This window comes from Homalodisca vitripennis, chromosome 6, assembly GCF_021130785.1.
Source record: "Homalodisca vitripennis isolate AUS2020 chromosome 6, UT_GWSS_2.1, whole genome shotgun sequence".
In the NCBI taxonomy this organism is placed as follows: Eukaryota; Metazoa; Arthropoda; class Insecta; order Hemiptera; family Cicadellidae; genus Homalodisca; species Homalodisca vitripennis.
The window spans coordinates 73412103-73432577 of NC_060212.1; the positions used below are offsets into that span (position 1 = coordinate 73412103).

A 20475-nucleotide genomic window follows, 5' to 3' on the forward strand; every position below is an offset into this window, starting at 1 on the left:
GGCTCTGTTTTTTGTTGTAGTGAGTCTTTCACATATATTGCAACCCCTCCTTTTCTGGTTTCTTTCCTGCAAAAGTGTGCTTTGAGGGAGTATTCTGGGAGTTTAGTATTCTCTAAGAGTTCAGACTTCAGACCATGCTCACTCAAGATGACTATGTCAGGTTGAATGTCTTGAAGTAGATGAGATAATCTGTCTACTTTGTTCCTTACCTCTTGTACATTTTGATGTAGTATTAGCAGTTCCCTTTTAAATGACTTCTTCTTTACTGCGTTGGGGGTCAAGTTCTCTCCTTTCTGTGGCTGCCATTCAATAAAAAAGAAGGAGAAGAGTTGTTATTGGAGTGGTTTATTAGATAGTTAGCTTTAAATTGCTCAATGTTTGTGTTGTAAAATTCTTCTATTGTTTCTTTGGGCCCAAGTTTGGTTGCAGTGTAAGGTGGTCTTTTCTCCAAGGGTGGTGTCTCTTTACTTAAAGGTAAGAGGTTATCTTCAACAATTTTTGGTTGTAGGTTTGCTGTGTCGAACTTAAGTGTGTCCAATGTCTGGAAGTTATTACAAGGAATGGGATGGTTTTTTATTTGGCTGGCAGCATATTTTGCTGTTTGAAGTGAGATACTCATGTGGTTAATTTGTTTTTGTTGAATTTTCCTTGTACTATGAAGTGAGCTGTTAACAAATGTTTTTGGAGTGGATTTTGGGTACCTTGAAGTTGTCTGTGTTGGAATTATTACAGTTTGAGTACTCTGTTCATGAAGAACAGGTCTTTGTGAAACATTGGGCTGGGAGTTAAGCTGATCATTAAGGCGTGCAATTGTGGTCTCCAAACTATCTTGTCTGGATTTCATCTGGGCCAACTCCAATACAATGTTTGGTGGGGTTTTAAGTTTTGTCTCTGGTGATGCAAGACATTCTGCGGTTTGAGTCTCAGTTTCTACCTTACTTCTAGTTTCCAGTTTGCCACTATCTCTTAGGTGTATTGCATTTGTGTTTAGAAGAGAGATTTGTGTTTCAAGATTTTTTATTTTAATGGATTGGTCTTCAATTAGATGTTCCTGCTTTTGATCATAGTCTTCAAAGATATTTTGGATTTCCAAGTTCTTTTGCTTTTCTTTTTGAATTTGACTTTGTAGCTCTGCTAACTCTTGGGTCAGAGATTCAATTCTTCTATTGTATTTATCTTCTTCTTCAGTCAGTTCTTCAATCTTAGCCTCACTACTAGCTAGCTTGCACTGGGTACTTGTCAACTTGCTTTCTAAAATAGATATTTGTTCCTTTAATTGTCGGTTTTCTTCCAGTAATGCCGAACCTATTGTAGCAGCCATTGTCAGCTTATCCTCTTCACTAACTGAGTTTTGTAAAAGATCATTTTCAATAAGACTGTTTTCCAGGGCTGTAATTGAGTTATTGGATGTTTTGTTTTGTGGACCAGATGAGGTTATAGGTGCTAGGTCAAGTGACTGGTTAGCCTTGTCTTGAAGGACAGATATTGTGGGTAATTTTGGTAGGTCAGAGCAGTTTCTGCAGGTCCATGTGTTAATCTCAACCTTTGACAATTTCTTGAGGCACTTGTCTGTAATATTTACACACCCTGCATGGTACCACAGGTGACATGGGCCTGTACATTTAATAGCAGAATACTTTACTCCAATACTACAAGCGCCACATGGGTATTTGGAGGTCATTGTTCCAATGTAAAATTGAATCAGTTTTTAAAAGTTTGGCTGTTTCTTTATGTCAAAAATCTTCAGGTTCTAATGTAAAATTTAGTAACTCAGGTCAGACTCTTATTGGTCAAAAATAGGATAATGTCATTCAGAAACTGTTTATTTATACTAAGTTTGTCAGACTCTTAGTGGTCAACAATAGGGTAATGTCATTCAGAAACTGTTTATTTATACTAAGTTTGTCAGACTCTTAGTGGTCAACAATAGGGTAATGTCATTCAGAAACTGTTTATTTATACTAAGTTTGTCAAACTCTTAGTGGTCAGAGAGTGTGGGCAGGTTTGAAATGTAATTGTGCATTTGTATCAGGAGAGATATATAATACAGCCTGTGATAGCACTATTGCCAGTTGTGAGGAGTTATGCTGAGTAGAGGAATGCTGACTCTGTTATCTAGGTCAGCGGCCTGGCTCACAGGTGGCTTAGTCTAGCTAACAAGACAGTCTTGTTATTGAGAAGAATTATAAGTAGTGTTAGTGACGTCACTAGCTTATGTAGTTAAACTATTTTGTGACGTCACAGTTTTATGTTATATAAAATTTCTCTCTTTTTTTTATGTGTTGCAAATAAATATTTTTATCTTAGAGCATTATTCTCATGTTTTAAAACAGTGCTTAGTTGTAAAAATCTGATTTTCAACGTATTGCTGCCCTTGAAATGTAGGTCAGCTAGTAGTGTTTTTTAAAAGTATATTTTCTTGTTAATCTTTAGTTGAAATTGTTTGTTTTATTAGTGAATTGACTCACGGTACTCCAGGTAAGGTGTTGATTATAGATTATTTGTTATTATAGGTTAAGCTTTTCTTATTGTAACAGTTTGCCACACACTCATATTCTGTTTGATTAAAATGAGTTATTTAGTTGATGAAATGAAATACTATATGATGATTGATATATTTTAATTTTTAAAACAATCTCATTTCCCTAAGCATCTTACCTTTGTTTCTCCAGTTTTGTAGAATCGCCGTTTTGGATCCTCCAGTACACACTTGTACCCGTCCCTGCCAAATCTCCGGAAACCATTCTGACCCTTGAGCTGACGGATAATTGTAGTCTTGGTGGTGGAACTGAGGAACTCCTCGTGAGTGGCAAATGCCGGAAAGGAAATGGTCGGAAGTAAAGCTGTGTCCACTCCCTACAATACACTCCTCTTAGTCAGTATCATAAACACATATAAGTACCCTCTTATTCAAACTCATCTAGACAGTGTCTGTACTTCCTGCTCTTGGCTTCTGCACTAAATTTCAATTTCAATGTCAACAAGTTAAATCTAAAAGTTGTGGTATATTTCTGACATCTAATTGTTTGCAAGTTGCAATAATGAGAACATCAAAAAGCCTACTAATCAATCAATCAATCATTTATTGTCAGAACACAAAGTGTATAACAACGTCAACAGTTAAAGGATAACAACAATCCACACTAACGTATAATTATTAAATACAAATACATTTTAAAAATACATCAACCCTTAAATACATGTTTTTATTTACTATATTAAAGATTAAAGTCTTTGGTCATTTTGTAAGACATTGTCAAAATGGTGAATATTTTGTTCAATAAAACTAGGCCTAATTTAAAATTTCAATTTAACAGTCTAGGTTTAAAATTAACTAAACATTTATAAAATACAGAGATGCCAGAGGACCGAAACCAGGTTGAAAGTTACCCTATACATCAAAGTACTCACTTACACTATACAAGCATCTTTCAGTCAACCATAACTTAATAGCAATTTTAAACCTGTTTAGGGACATGCCTTTGACGTCACTAGGTAATGCATTGAATAACTTAATGCCTTGATATATAAAGCTGTTTTGAGTGCTAGAGTAATTATATCTTTTTGTAACAATATTATGCCTATTCCTTGTTTCATAGCCATGAATATCAGTTATATGTTGAAAGCCATAGAGGTTTTCTTTAATGTACATTAGTGTAGAAAAAACATACATTGATGGGAGGGAAAGAATGCCTAATTTTATAAAATATGGTCTACAGTGAGTCAAATCTGGCAAACTGCAAATAAGCCTAATGATTCTTTTTTGCAAAACAAACAACTTATCACAATAGCCAGAGTTTCCCCAAAGGATGATTCCATAGTTTAGCTGACTATGTACAAAGGCATAATACACACTAAGCAGGATGTCCCGAGTTACTTTATTTCTTAAAGATCTTATCAAGAATATGCCTTTTGAAATCTTTGTTGCCACATAATCGATATGATGTTGCCATTTTAAATCACTCTGCAAATATATGCCAAGAAACTTGAGAGGAGGATCACAGCCCCCTTTATTTGAAAGACTTAAAGTGAGATCTTGTGTTTTTTGAGAGTTTAGCTTAAGTTTGTTGGCACTACACCAATCGAGGATGGTCTCAGAACTGTCTGTTAAAATGGCATTGGTATTATCTACACACTTATCTTGTATACACATTCCCAAGACATCTGCAAACAAAAAGGTCTTTATACTGTTACTTTGCAAATTGTATGGAAGGTCGTTGATATACAGGACAAAAAGCATTGGCCCCAAAATGGAACCTTGTGGAACTCCATGGCGTACATACAGTGTGCTAGAAAAGTTGCCGTTTAGGAACACGGTTTGACGTCTATTTTCTAAATATGATTTTAACAGGCTTACAACAGAATTACTGAAAAAGTAATAAGGTAACTTATTTACCAAGATGTTGTGGTCCACAGTGTCAAAGGCCTTGGACATATCATAGGATCTCAGAACTACACTATTATGGTTCTCAATACCTTCATAGGAGTTGATAATTACTTGTTGAACAGCTTCAACAGTGCTCTTCTTTGGCCTAAAGCCAAACTGACTTTTTGACAATAAGTCATTGATTTCCAAAAAGTGCACAAGCTGACCATGTAAAAGTTGCTCCAAGACTTTTGACACTGTGGGCACAATAGATATAGGTCTATAATTGTCACATAACTCTTTTGCTCCTCTTTTGTGTATGGGTATTACCTTACTAACCTTCAATAAGTCAGGAAAAACACCTTGAGTGATACTTAAATTGAATAAGTAAGTGAGGACTTCACAAATAAAAACAGAAGCAATTTTTAGAATGGCAGCATTTAGCCCATAGACATCCAAGCATGAGCTTTCTCTTATTTCATTTATGGCTTTAAAAACTTCTTCTACAGTAAAAACATTAATATTAAAACTATTTACAAATCTATTACAATCACAGTTGACACTATTTACATAAAAGATATGGTCTTCTATACTACAAGGCACCTTGGTTCTAATGTCATTTACACAATCCACAAAATATTTATTAAATTTATCTGCTGTCAAAGAAACTGGCGTTGGCAGAGGTTTACTGTTACTCTTCGTACAGCTATTGATAACTGACCAAGCAGCCTTGGTTTTATTCAAGGAAGCATTTACCATATCACAATTTGCAGATAATTTTGCTTTTTGAATTTCATCTTGATAGAGCTTTTTAACTGACTTATAACTATTGTAAATCTTGCCATCAAGATCTATACTATTCTTTAACAAAAAATGCAGCCTATCTAGATCCCTTTTAATAGAAACAAGACCCTCATGATACCAATTGCTACTTTTGCTTTTTCTCCCAGTTTTGCTACCACCAAACTTAGTCCTAAATGGGAAGGAACTATTTACAGCCCACATGAGAGAATCAAAGAACAATTGAAACTTATGATTTACATCACTACCATTACTATATACATCAAGCCAACTTATTTTCTTTAAGTAAAACAAAAATATATTTTTGTTTTCACAGTTTAGTATTCTAGAATGACCGACAGGCTTGAAAGGTCGGTTAGATTGTATTTCATTATCGATACATGCCTTAAAAACTATTGAATTGTGATCGGATACACCAATATGTACTACATTCGCTGTCCATCTGTCTGGATGCAATGAGGTTATAATGTTGTCGATACATGTACCGCCCCCATCAGAAGTGGCGTTAGGTCTTGTAATCTCAACTACTGCTGGAGTTAGATTAAAACTGTTTATCAAGTTTTGAAGTTGTAGAGTTTCACTAGTGTTAGACATAAAATCTATGTTGAAGTCCCCAGCCAGAATAAGATTGAAGGTCCCACCATAGAGACTGGAAAAAACATCATGTAGCTTATCTAGGAAAGCATAGGTGTTACCTTGTGGTGGACGGTAGAATGACACAACCACAGTTTTGAAATCACAAAGGAGAACTGCTGCCGCCTCGAATTGAAGCTCTTCAACCACTGATGGAAGTCTGTCGTAGATCACAGAGTTTATGTGTTCCTTTATGAAGATCAAAGTTCCTCCTCTCTGTTTGGTTTTCCTACAAAAATAGCTGACAGTACGGTAGCCAGGGATAACAAGATTGCTGATATCGTTATCAGAGATCCAGTGTTCACATATACAAATAACATCTAGATTGTTATTATCAGCAACTAGTTTAAGAATATCAGTTTTATTTATCAAACCTTGTACATTCCACAACATCAGTGAAAAATTATTCTTGTATAGGCCTACGTATTTGGTACCAACACGGTCTTCATCTCCAAAAAAGAATGTTTTGAAGAATCAGAGTTGCCTTTGTTTGAATATCTAAAGCGACTTATGTAAATACCTTCAGGCCAAAAATCTGCATCAAACACCTTATTCCACAGTGATAAGGGAACACCAACCTTAAAGGAACTATATCCTGGACGTCTGTTTTTTAACTTGGTTACCTCATAATTAGCTTTAGCACTGCCACTCAGATACTCTTTGATATCTTCACATTCCACATTTCCAGAAAATCTTGAAACAAAAACATGTCTGTACCTTTCTACTACTTTTAGTTTGGCATCAGTCACAGTTGCACGACCTGTAAAAAACTTATGTTTGTTAGCACCAGTCTTGCGCTGAGGTGTGTATGAGGTGCGCTTATTGTGCTTTTTATATTTAACCTCAACAAAACCATCATTGCTGTCACTTTCCTCCAACTCCGTTAATGTTGATTTAGGCCTAGGTGGTAATACTGCAGATCTTCTAGTGTGTTGATAACCCTCCAAATCTGATGCACTGTCAGATTTACATAGGTCAATAGTCCGACCAGTTTCACGCCGGTCTAAACTGTCAGATTTTCCAGATGTAGACATAACACGTCTGTTCTCATTATTACTATCTATCATAGGATAGAAAGAGTTAGTATTTTTAGAGGTAGATTTCAGTATACCAGAGTAAGACACTCGCTCACTGTCACTTGGCCTAGTCAAAAAGTCCCCAATTGCCTCTGTGTGGCCTTGAAGAACGGAAGATAACTTCACATTATCAGATTGCACTGACCTAATCTGTTCTTGAAGTTTCTCTCGGTGAGTCCAATAAATAATAGAAATAATTGATAAACGTCAACAGTTCTCATTGCATTATACAAGACAGAAGACGATGTAATAAAATGGATGTTATGATTGAACTGTTTTTTACCCTCACCCATTACAGTAAAGGTACAGTATGTTCCATTTCTAGTACCTCCTGTAAGTACCTGGTTTGCCCACCAGTATAGCAAGTGAACTGAATGTTTTCTGGTGCTCGCTCTCTGTTATACACACATTATACACCTAAACTAGTAACACATCTAAGATAGGACATGTATACCCATTCTTAACTTAAATTATGGTCAACTAAGTGTTGAAATGGACATTCCACCCAAGCAAATCCCACTATTTCGAATTAATTAACCCTTCAATGTGAGGATTTTCAAGAGCTAAAACCTTTAGCCTTCTTCCTCCTTCTTCAGGAGTTTTTTCCTGCTATTGAGCATATAATGACATATTTTAGTTATAATTGGACATAAATAGTACATAAATATCTAAAAGTCAAAATATCGCAACATTTAATCAAAACTGTTTACATAATGAAAAATAAAATAACTTTAGTAGATCGCGGTCGGCCTACATACTAACAACCACATGCTCACTAAATCACTTGTGTATCATTATTATTTTGCACTTACTATACAGTGAAATAGTATTTAAAGCAAAACTACCTATACATTTGTTACTGACTAGAAACTTATTACAAAACAATTATTTGCTTAATCATACTTTGCTTTTGAGGAAACTGGAGTATCTTGGGCTGAGAGGCAATGTGTTTGAATGGATACATTCTTATGTGACTGGTCGAAAACAGATGGTTGAGATTCCCTATATGGATGCTGACGGACTGCTAAAAAAAAAACTTTCTCAAGAACTAATTGTCAGAACCGGGGTGCCCCAGGGATCGGTCCTTGGTCCTGTATTTTTTCTCCTCTTTGTAAATGACATAGCCGGGTGTATTTCGGACTCTCACTTGTACTTATTTGCTGATGACACATCCCTCGTAGTCTCCAGTAAGAGTAAACCACAGCTGGAGAATCAAATTTTCGTAGACGGGAGCTCATTATTTCAGTGGCTGGAGGAAAACTCTTTATGTATTAATACAGCAAAGACCAAGCTAGTTGATTTTGCAATCAGAAACCAGTTGGATAATGAATGTTTGAATATTATCATAGGGGATACCGAGTTTAGTCCGTCAGCCACTGTTAATTATCTTGGTGTTGTTTTTGACCGTAATCTGAACTTCTCAAACCATATTGAGAAAGTTACAGGTAAGCTAAGTAGCAGTATTTTTTTATTGTCTCGACTTGCCTGTTTCAAAAGTGCTGACATCCTCTTGTTGGCTTATCATGGTTGTTTTTACCCTTATTTATCTTATGCAGTACCAATTTGGGGCCATGAAAGCACCAAGACGCAGTATGTTTTCAGGTTGCAGAAGAGAGCTGTTCGGATAGTTTTTCACTTGGCCGGAAATCAGTCATGCAGATCGCTATTTCGAGAGAAAGGCATACTCACTTTTCCATCAATATACATCCTCAACAGCCTGACATTTCTAATCAAGAATTTTGGTTTATTTACTTCTCATATTACACATACTCATAGATACCAACTCCGTCACAACAATAACATAACCCTACCTCGCCATAGCACCACTTTTTTCAGAAATAAAACATATTCCTCCTGCATATCATTGTTTAATTCTCTACCACAGTATCTAAAGAATGTTAAGGAGCCCAACAAATTCAAAAGCCAATTGAAAGAATTTTTAATTCAAAAGGAATATTACAGTGTCCAGGATTACTTACTTGAGAAGAAAGACTAGTTTTAGTATGTTATGTTTTGGTTCTGTATGTAATGTTAAATTTAGTAATTTAGATAATTTTACTTTAATTTGACCTCTGCCTGTGCAATCCTTGTATTGTTTGTGGCAATAAATGATTTGACTTTGACTTTGACTTATTGTTTTACCAGAACTCGTGAAACATAATGTAAACACAAACCAGTCTGTAATAAACTACAGAACAGACAATATGTTGTTAGAAACCTTCAATTCTTTTTGCAATGCTATAACCGATTGGCTTCTTAGTCAAACTGAACAGATAGATATCATACACAACAGATTAGTCCAAAATATTATTAACTAAATGCTTTCTTTTTCTTATTTGCAAACCAAAATTAGTCCCCTTTATAAACAATTATTATATTTTAATGTCCTTTTCTTTTAATTAGTAACCAATATAGTATTTATCTTTGTCTGAAATTTTTCTATATATTAACCCTTTGAGTGCCACAGGTATTTTCCGAAGGCATATGCATAAAGTGCCACGCTGTTTTTCACATATTTGTAAGCTTTTGGGAAAAAAGCTGTTGTAAAATACCTACCAAACAGATCTCCATCATTTTGTTGTTGTTTCTTTTTCTTATTAAATGCAGAATATGATAAATATCGTTACAAATAAAATTTGATTTATAAAAATATAAAAATTTCAGTATTTATAAAAAAAGTTTTTTAATTTTGTATAAAAAGTTAAGTTTCGACCTAATTTGTGTGTATACGGTATTTTTAAGATTTTTTTCATTTATAGCATGACAAAGGCCATATGATTCTAAATAAAACCCATGTGTAATATCTTATTCTATAATTTTAAAAACATGGCATTATATGTATTAACAAAATGCTGCCCGGTACCGACACTTTATAAACTGTACTTCATTTGTCAGAGTTTAGAAATTACTTAGTAATGATGTAGTTTTCCCAATAAATCTAATAAAACATTAATACAACACAAATAAATATGATTAGTAAATTTAGAAACAAATACCTGCTAGCATATTTACAGAAAAGTTTACATTTACTAATAATAACCCTAATAACATTTACACTGAAAATTCACGTTTTTCGCTTGAACACAACTCAAATCATACATTACTTTTGTAAAGAAATACAGTAAAATACTGTATAAGTTACTATTTTATTTTGTATTTACTCAAATGCTTGGTTATCGGCACATAAACATCAAGAAAGGCCGTTACGCAACACGGTACTCGTCCGCTACGTCGCGTGACTGAAAGACAGAATCATCATACAGGTACTTATCACAGCCCACTATTTTTAGACGAGTTTTCCTTATCAGAGATCAAAATAAACTTCATTATACGTTCCTTCTTCCATAATGAATCGAAAAATACTCGATGAGTCATACTTCCTATCTCCAAATCGTCTCCAAATAGACACACGAATGGCCTGACATTTTCGAATAATGAAACGTTGTTCTTACAATTTTTGATTTAATTGATTGTTGTAATAACTTGTAAATTCCAAAATAGGTTAAATAAAGTCAGTTGTTTTTAATACTGTAATTTATTTTGTCCCCGATAATGAAAACTCGTCCAAAAATAGTGGCTTCTTGATAAGTACCTTAACAACATGTTTCACAGATAAAATATTAGAGAAACAACATAAAACTCGTATTTGTTGATAGTTTGGAACCTATTGAATACAGTCGTCTGATTATTTGGCCAAAATAATCATGTACTATATAAAATATTATCGAAATACGAAACGTCAAAATTGGCGACGCTGGCACTTTATGCACTTTTCGTACCGTCAAAATTAGCGACGCTGTGGCACTCAAAGGGCTGATAAATTTGATTTTTAATTATTACATAGTAGTATATATTTTGGTTAATTTTAAATTTTAATTTAGAATGTAATTTGTTATAGTTTTAAGGTCATTAAATGTAAATATGTATATATATATATATATACATTGCCGCGGCGCTCAAGGTACCGCATACAGCGAGCCACTATAGTGGCTCACTGCGGTTAAAGGGTTAATGTATTTTTCTTTAAGATGTAATTTTAGTTAAATGTAATAAGACACTTTCAATATTACTGCAGTGATCTGCACATCAAGTCCTTATCAGAGAGTACGACTGTTATCAGACCTTTCCTTGACTATTGCTTAGTGTACCTCACCATGCAACTTCATTTCATTAATCAAAATAAATTACACAACAAAGAGAATATCACACCATATGTCACATAATAGTCTTCACTGAGATTGCACACAAAATTGCAAGTCTATAGGCACATGTGTTATATTTTAAAATATCATATTTGTACAGTGTTGATTTGCATATTTTAAACAAAGAAATTAACTTATAAGCAAATAAAGAGATGCAGGCAGTCATGTATTGTGCAAATCTGCTTTACTTTAAAAAAACCTAATTAAAATCAACTGCTTGTGAGGATTTCCTGACCTTGGAGCTCGACTCTCGTGGCAGCAACGTTTCAAAGATGCTTCGGTTCCTGTTGTGAGCGTCGATGTCCACGTAGATTACAGACCACGAGGCTCCTTTCTCCCCAAACAAATTACAGCCATTGATTGCTTCGAGAGCACTTTTAGCCATTCCAATAGAACTGCAACATTTTCGTACATTCCTTGTTAGAGATCTGTCTTTAAAATGAGGTGTTTATAAATATAACATAATTGTTACAATGGTTTATCATTCAATAAAAATAAAATAAAACAATATTCAGGTATATGTAATGTCCTATTCAAAACGTAAGAATATGTGCAAGTAAAAATATTTAAAAAGCTAGTTTCTTTTTACCTAGCCTAATTCTACCTCACAGACAACAAAAGTAACAAAATTAAGAAGATAACCTTAACTAATACAATCCAAACCATAATATTTAAACTGGAAAGAATAAGTTGATGTGTTATCATGTTTCTAAATCAAACAGTTGTAGTTGTAAGTTTGAACTTTGAATAATAGTTTTATTTAACTAGTATCACCTGGCATGGATCTCTGGCACACCCGTGTTATACTTGGTGCCTCTCTCCCACATGCCGAAGTCAGGAGTGCGGTACGCCCTTTCAACATAGTACACCAAGTTTTGTATGAAGGCCACCTCGTCCTGTGTGTAGATAATCTGCATACCAGACGTGATCATCTCTACCAGGAACAGTAGGTAGAGGGACACCACATCTATCTGAGGGCAATAAACTCTTCGGTTACTTTTTACTCTACAAGTCATATCCATGTGATTGGGTGCCTCACTGAGAGGTTATGTTTCATATTATTGAATTATGCTAAATTTTTCTTTCTTGTAACCATTCAAATAACCCTATAACTTCTTCACTGTACTACCAGAACATGATATTTTCACTAATGCAAAAAATCAGCTGTTAGTTTCACTGTGCAACAGCAGTTTTAAAAAACTTATGAATTGTAACAAGTATTTTTTAGGAAGCCATCCTACGTTTCCAGAGCATATTGAAAAGAAAAACTATTAAATCCAGCTACCACAGACAATACTCTTACTTCTTTACGTCCAACAACACCTGACGAGATAGGCAGAACCATTCAATCATTAAAGAACTCCACATCCTCAGGCATTGATGAAATATCTTTCAAAAATCCTGAAAACATGTGCAGACGAGCTAATATCGCCTCTAGTGAAGATCGTCAACATGTCCATGGCAGAGGGCACTTTTCCATCCAAGTTGAAGATAGCCAAGGTATTTCCAAAACACAAGCAAGGGGACCTACAAAACATTTCTAACTACCGACCTATCTCACTGCTCTCATCTGTCTCCAAACTTATTGAGAAGATTGTTAAAGTAAGACTCCAGGAACATCTTAGTCAAAACCAATCATTGACAGACAGCCAACATGGGTTCGTTACTGGAAAATCAACCACAACTGCACTGATAGACCTTGCTGAGTATATAATTGAGAACATAGAAAATGGCAACACTATCACCAGCCTGTATCTTGACCTAAGCAAGGCTTTTGACTGCCTGGGACATGATCTTATTCTAGCTAAACTACAAAATTTAGGAATCCAACGAACAGCACTAAAATGGTTTGCAAGTTATCTAAAAGGACGAAGCCAAATGGTAGAACTAAAACACACAACAAGAGGATTTACAAATACTGTCAGATCTGAATTGGTACCGACTAACAGAGGAGTTCCCCAGGGCTCTGTCCTAGGGCCAATTCTGTTTGTGCTGTTTATCAATGATTTTCCAGAACATCTAGAGGAATACAGTAAGATGGTCATGTATGCGGACGACACTGTGCTGCTTACTGCAAACAGAAACGTAGATCAACTAGAAGTGAACACTTTTATTGCCTTCAATATGACACAAGACTACTGTATGAAAAATGACTTAGTTCTCAATGAAAGTAAGACCAAGCAAATGTCATTTAGGAATAAAAAGTCTACAGTATCTGAAATGCCCAATCTGACAGCAGCTGACAAAATCAAACATCTAGGTGTCATACTTGATGAAAATTTATCCTGGAATAATCAAGTGGACAATCTTTGCCTAAAACTCGGGTCAGCTCTCTATGCCATAAAACGAATCAAGGCAACTAGTACCCCTGAGGCAACAAGGACTGCATACTATGCATTGTTTGAAAGCCATTTACGCTATGGTATTACTGTCTGGGGTGGATCCACTATGGGCAATCTCAACCGCGTCCTGGGTATGCAGAAAAGGGCAATCAGAGTAATAGCAGGCTTAAATCCAAGACAAAGTTGTAGAGATGTTTTCAAGAACCTGAACATCCTGACGGTCACTTCCATCTACATCCTAGATACTGTCCTTTACTGTGTGACCAAAGAGCCCCCTAAACAAAGTGACGTGCATGAATACAACACCAGATATGCAGGAAACTATGTGCTGCCAGGTCACAGAACAGCCATGTATGAAAGGAAACCGTTGTATGCAGGAGTGAAGATGCTAAACAAGATACCAGACCACTTGAAAGCTGGAGGCCCTGTGCTGATGAAGAGGAAGCTACAGAAATGGCTGCTAGACAAGGCTTTCTACACCCTAAATGAATTCTTTACTTGGGGAGACCCCACATAACACTGAAGAAGCTTATCTATTATACTAATTTGACTTAAATTTGACGCTGTAACATTTCTTGAAGAAATTGTAATAAAGGATATTGTCTATTGTCTATTGTCTAGGTGTAGATAATATAAAAAACAATGGTAGTGTCCAGAAAGTATTTGTTAAGAATAACAAAACATATTCAAGCAAACATTTTAAAGTTACTAAGAAATAATGTTCATTTAAACCTTGCAAAATCATTAGAACACATTACATATTTTTGCTTCCAATACGTTTTGAAGTAAATTATGTAATATTAACAATTATAGTACTTATTTTATGAGGTAATATTGTGAAAAATAGTGTTTAAAACACATAGGAAAAATGTCTTTTTTTAGTGATTGTCTAAAGTGCTTGTCTAACAACTAGGAAAAACTCTCATTTGCCCCACTAATTGTGAAATGAAGACCTAAACCTTTTAACGACCATGGATTATATGAAATCACTGGTACAACAATCCCTGGTCATTAAAATTTGATCCTGTATAGGTTAAACTCATCTAAAATAGCATACAACATCATGTTATAAAACTCTGCAAAATATGAACAAATAAAATATCATTAAAAATAACATGGTACATAGAACCAACTATTTTTGAGAGAAAAACAGTAAACCACCTAAACATATACTTAGTCTAGTCATAAAATCTACACAATTTTGAAAATGAATAGGTCCTATTCTTTGAATTTGACCAGCAATACCGCTTTGGTATTTTAACATGCTATAGCTGTCACAACATTCAAGTCATATAAATCTTGCTAGATTTTGTTGTTTTGTTACGCGATATCATATGTGACCATACTTTTGACTCAGGATTTAAGTGCTTAACTCAAATTTCATCACCAATTACAATTCTGTTAACACATTCACTGCGGGTGACGATCATGCTCGTCATGCAAACGTGGTGCGTCAGGCGGTGGACGGGCGAGCTCGGCATACGGCAGCTGCTTTCATATTGCCTCAGTGTGAGCTGAGCAGTTGCCTGGGAAGGCTGTAACACTCATAGTGAGATGTGCCTGTTTCGGTGAGTCACTTGGTGCGATTCGTCGCCGGTTCGCCATTTTCGTTTGTTGTGTATGCTTTGCGATATTGTGTGAGTGGATTATAGTGTCTGTTGACTGTGTAAGTGTATGTACTCATAATGGAGGAAGACGATAATGTTATTGACGATCATTTTTCATCTGATGAAGACAATGAGTTGAGTTCGAACAGTTCTAGGGACGGTGAAGGCAACGTCCCCCACCCCCAGTGTGCTAGCACAGCCAGCGACATGGCTGGTTTATATCAATATGTAATATCTACGTGTAATTGATGTACTATACACGTGTAATTCGCAAGTGTTTGTGCCGAAACCTAGTGTGCTGCGAACACATACAACACGGGGACCGGCACCCGGTGCGGATGACGAGCAAACTCGGCACGGACATGACGTCACCCGTTCCGGCCAATGAAGCTACTGGGATACCTTGGACAACCCCTTCGGCTATCCTGACTCCGTTTTGGGTAAGTAAAAAACAACAAAAAATTCCCACATTTTCTGTCGCCAGTAATTTTGTCATCCACAGTGAATGTGTTAAGTGATGATTCCCATTCAAATACCATAATGTATAAGCAAGTCAACAGAAAAGGCTGTTTCTAACAAAGGACTTTTGTTTTGTTTCGGAAGACTTATAAAAAACGGAGACACAATGAAAACAAATCTTATAAATAGACTAAATTTTTTGTTGCAACCTCTTACAACTGTACTAAGTGCCACTGAAAACCTTGTCCACAACCATTACACGTAAAATACCTGTAAGTGATTGTACTCCTCGTCAGAGAACACCGCATCACCGGTGATGAGGTGAAACTTGCAGTGCAGAGCAAACTTGCTGCTCTGATTCTTCTTGAACTGCTCGATGCGGGGTGCTTGCTTGATCCAACATTCCAACACTCCTCGCATGCACTTCACCGCTGACTGTCCCAGCTCATATGACTTGCCTCGGTCATCATCTATACGTCTGGAGACAGACCGTCACTCGGTTAGAAATTCGAATTAAAAACAAAAATGAGACACTGCTAAAATATTTTTTTCAAACCCATATATCAAAGATCCATAAATTTATATAATTTTAAAGTAAATAGGTAGGTATGCATATATATATATATATATATATATATATATATATATATATATATATATATATATATATATATATATAAAACTTTTAATGAAAAACAAGTTCTGTAATATAACAAAATAAAACCAAGTGAAATCTTTACCACTTTGCATTCGAAAAAGAAGACTTTGTTAACTTGTCAATGTGTTTTTCAAAAATAAAGAATAACAATTCCAAAAATACTATTTGTACCAAACATTATTTAGGATAAAAATTATTTAATGACGTTTATAACAAAAACTAATCTACTAAGGGCAATAAAAATAACAATGTCTCATTGGTCACAATTTACATGTAATGTAGATTACATCAAGAAAAGACTACATTGTTTCAAGCCAACTTAGTTGCAACAATAAATACATAAAAGCTAAATCCAAATTATATAGATAAAAATAATAATATACAGCAAAAATATGCATCATGGTTCCAAGCCAATTAATACAAGACAAATAGAAGCACAGCACACCAAATAACTGATTGGATCAGTTGATTCCAATTGCTTTTACTTTCAGAATCTTCAAAATAGTACTTCCAATTATGTCAGAGGAGATATTTTTTATATTTCACACATATTTTTATACCAACAAAACTTTACTGAATAAACAGATTGGCTGTAATAAAACAAACAGTGCGTTAGGAGCACTTGGGGGTTCAAACATAAGTCAGTATTATGGCTGCCAGCACACGTTATATTATTTCTATCCTTCATATTTACATCCTTACTCATCCTTTGTTTTTGTCTATGTTGTTAGCAATGTAAAAAAGATGTTTTGTGATTATTGGTGGCAGACTAAAAATCACAATACGTTCAAGTGAGAAGCAATTCTTTCCTACTGCAATCTAACTAGTTCCTAAGATAGATTACTCTTACATCATAGAGTATCTTGTAAAGACACTACTGAATTATTCTATGAACATTAAGTAGATAAATTAACGCAACAAAGTTCATTTCCAAAAACCTTACCAATCCATCTTTTAGTGATGAACACAACAATAAACTGATCCAGGTAGGAATAAATTCAACATATTTAATTCCTTCCTTCACACTGTATTATTTTTTTGCATGCAGTTTTTTTATTATTATTAGTCTTCAATATGCCTAAGGCTTTAAACATTTTATAAAAGTTTTTCTAATCGTATGAATTAATAATTTTTTATTTCTACTTAATTTCTAACATTCAGGTACGGTATTACTAAATCACATCCAGTTGAGGTTTATGATGAGTTGCCTGTCTTCAACATGACCATCATTATTTTGATAAAAGTATTCACTTTCAGTTTGATGTTTTACAATTACTAAATAGATTTTAAATCGAATAGTTTTGTTAAATAAATTCCACAGAGATTATTTCTTGAACTTAATTTTATTTAAAGAAAGTCAAAATCTGAATTTGTATAAAAAATCAATTTTTGTGGTGATAGTTTTACAACCAATAATGTCTATTTCAGCACCCCCACCTGTATGCCTGGAATAGACTCCAGATTGCAGCAGCACAGTAAATACTCTCCCTCACACTGGCAACCCTCTCCTCATTGGACAGAGTGGGGAACAGTCCGGTGATGGGACTCTGGAAGCGTAGTAGTTGACGTTTCACTAGACAGAACCAACTTATAAAGTTACAGTAGGACTTGTGTAACCAGCCAGAGCTAGAGATATAAATCTCCTATAAAACCACTGAGGAATTGATTCTAATGGCCAGTCTGGTTAACTACTTGCAAGGACAAAATCACTCAACATTAAACTCTTTTAACTGGTTATCGAGTATGCACGGTTTTGGGACTGAATTTTCACCTCCTTGTAGATTTGTTGGATAACACAAATCATTGAAAAGTAAAATCATGTCAAAATCTTATTTGTATAATAGATTTACAACCTGCAGTTAGATACTGCCATCATACAGAACTATGATGTGTAGAGCAATAGTGTTTTGATAGTTGAAAGTTTAAAAAAATTCACTACATATCACAATATATCAATAAACATATTAGTTTTCATCTCTAGCCCACAATAAATGCTGTGCTCCTGTTATTTGGCCAGATCAGTAGTGTACTGTATATAAAAAATTATTTATTAGGAGGTATAAAAAACCCTCCAAAATAGGAGCTTGAGAATCTTCCCAAGGAAATTATTGAGCTTTAAGAACTCATAAATCTGTTTTAGCTTAAAACAAACTACAAGGTGCAATTAATTTTAACATTTGTCTTTAAAAATCTCAGAGAGGGGGTTAAGCCTCCTTTATGTACACCCATGAGCCAAATGGTAAAATCAATTGTACGGTACTCATTTTGCTGCTCTTTGGTGCAATTGTCAACAAGTTCAAAAACAAAATATTTATTGCATTACAGATGTTTTGTCACACAGCAATATTATCTTAAACAGAACAATCCAAATTATAATAAATCAATATTTAAATACCCAGAATATTTGAGCAAAGTAGATGGCTGAAAAAAAAAACACTTCAAAATTAACACCATATGAAAACATAAGTAAAAGAAAATATTTGACTGTCTACATGTTTTACTATCAAAACTGTACACAATTTTGAAAATTGTTAATGACAAAATATAGTAACAATTTTGTTGTTTAATGAACCTAATAATTTTTATTGATTTTATTCCAAGCATAATATTTTGTTTTGAGATATAAAATAAAGTATATATTTATTGATATTGATGGTTTTTTTGGGATAGTTTGCTATTATAATTATGATATTTACCAAATAAATCTGTTTATCTATATATACCATCTAAACACGTACATCCGTGTTTTTATGATTACCTAAAATAAATTCTAACTGCAACTAAGTGCAATTTAATTACAATAAAACATAGAGTAGGTAATGTTTTTAACCTGAACTTGAAGTTGACCTGTAAAAATTTTGTATGATTAGATCAATAATTTTTACATGAACCACTTTGTACACAGTACATCTTTGTTTGAAGGTTATTTTTGACGATGGAAGGATTGTGAAGGAAACAGGATTTTTCCGGACATTTGCCATCGTTCAGTGAAACAAGAAATCAGTAACACTACGTTTCGAGAATTGCATATCATCATCGTGAAAGATACCTCCTCCAAAATAGTATTGAGTGTAAAAAAACTGAATTAAAAACACTGATCGGTACAGAATTCAACAACATTCTCGAAAGCATCCAAAATAGATGTATAAAAGTTTCTGAAACAGATAAGAAAAAGAAAATCTCCAAACTGGAAAAAATTAGGCCTAAAAAATGTGATTTGCCTAAGGATGGCAACGTGAATACGGATGCAAATAATAAAAATGTATTAATACTGTAATAATAAAAAAACCTCTCTTCAAAAATCCTGAATGAAGCGGAAATATCAGTCTTATCCAAGGGTTTAAACTTTTCTGTGGCACAAAAATCGGTAAAGGCACTGGATTTCATAACTGGAATCGAGTCGGCTGTTTCACAGTTACCTGAGGAACAGGGTGACCGGTTTCGTTGTGAGGCCAGTCTTTTACTCAGAAAAATTCCTCCCACAAAACCCAATTTGACAATAGAGGAGAAAAAGGCCAGGTCGATCCTTGGGAAAGACGACACGGTCAAAATCTTACCTGCCGACAAAGGCAACGCTACTGTGGTACTTGACTCAGTAGCGTATAAAGAAAAGATTGCGGAAACTTTAAATACTGGCAAATATACAGTTTTAAATAAAGACCCGACTGATTCATTTGAACGCAAAGTAGCAAACACCTTAAGAAAACATAAAGAATTTTTTTCAGATAAATTTAGATCTCAATTAACTCCTCACCACTCCAAAATCCCCCATATGTATGGCCTTCCCAAAATCCACAAACCTACCATCCCTCTCCGGCCCATAATTAGTTCTCGTGATTCACCTTGCAGGGAATTGTCTAAAGTCCTCTTGGACATCTTAACGCCATTGGTAGGAAAAACTGACTCTTTCATCAAAAATTCCAGGGATTTCGTAGAGAAGTCAAAATCCTTAAAGTTGACTGAAACTGACAAACTGGTAAGTTTTGATGTCGAAAGTCTATTTACAAATGTACCAGTTCCAGAAACTCTCGGAATTATTAAATCACGTCTCAAAGAAGACAAAACATTAAAGGATAGAACTAAACTTCCCGTGCCAGTAATTATGGAACTGTTAGAACTATGCACTCAATGCAATTATTTTGAGTTAGAGGGTAAAATTTACCGTCAAGATGAGGGGATGGCAATGGGTTCTCCACTGTCTCCTATTTTCGCCAATATCTTTATGGAGGAATTCGAGCGAAAAGCTTTGGCTTCAGCTCAGTTCAAACCGAAGATTTGGTGGAGGTATGTGGATGATACCTTTGTTATTTTTTCTCATGGAGACATTGAAT

The 20475-nt window shown here is 34.7% G+C and overlaps 1 protein-coding gene across 1 annotated transcript in view; it reads right to left on the reverse strand.

Moving 5' to 3' along the window:
- Positions 1 to 20475, reverse strand: part of LOC124364445 (probable phosphorylase b kinase regulatory subunit beta) — a 69917-nt gene that overhangs the window by 36030 nt on the left and 13412 nt on the right. Inside the window, 5 exon segments of the mRNA XM_046819941.1 lie at positions 2659 to 2856; positions 11314 to 11473; positions 11853 to 12049; positions 15757 to 15964; positions 17582 to 17717. Coding sequence (XP_046675897.1) covers positions 2659 to 2856; positions 11314 to 11473; positions 11853 to 12049; positions 15757 to 15964; positions 17582 to 17717 — 899 coding nt within the window.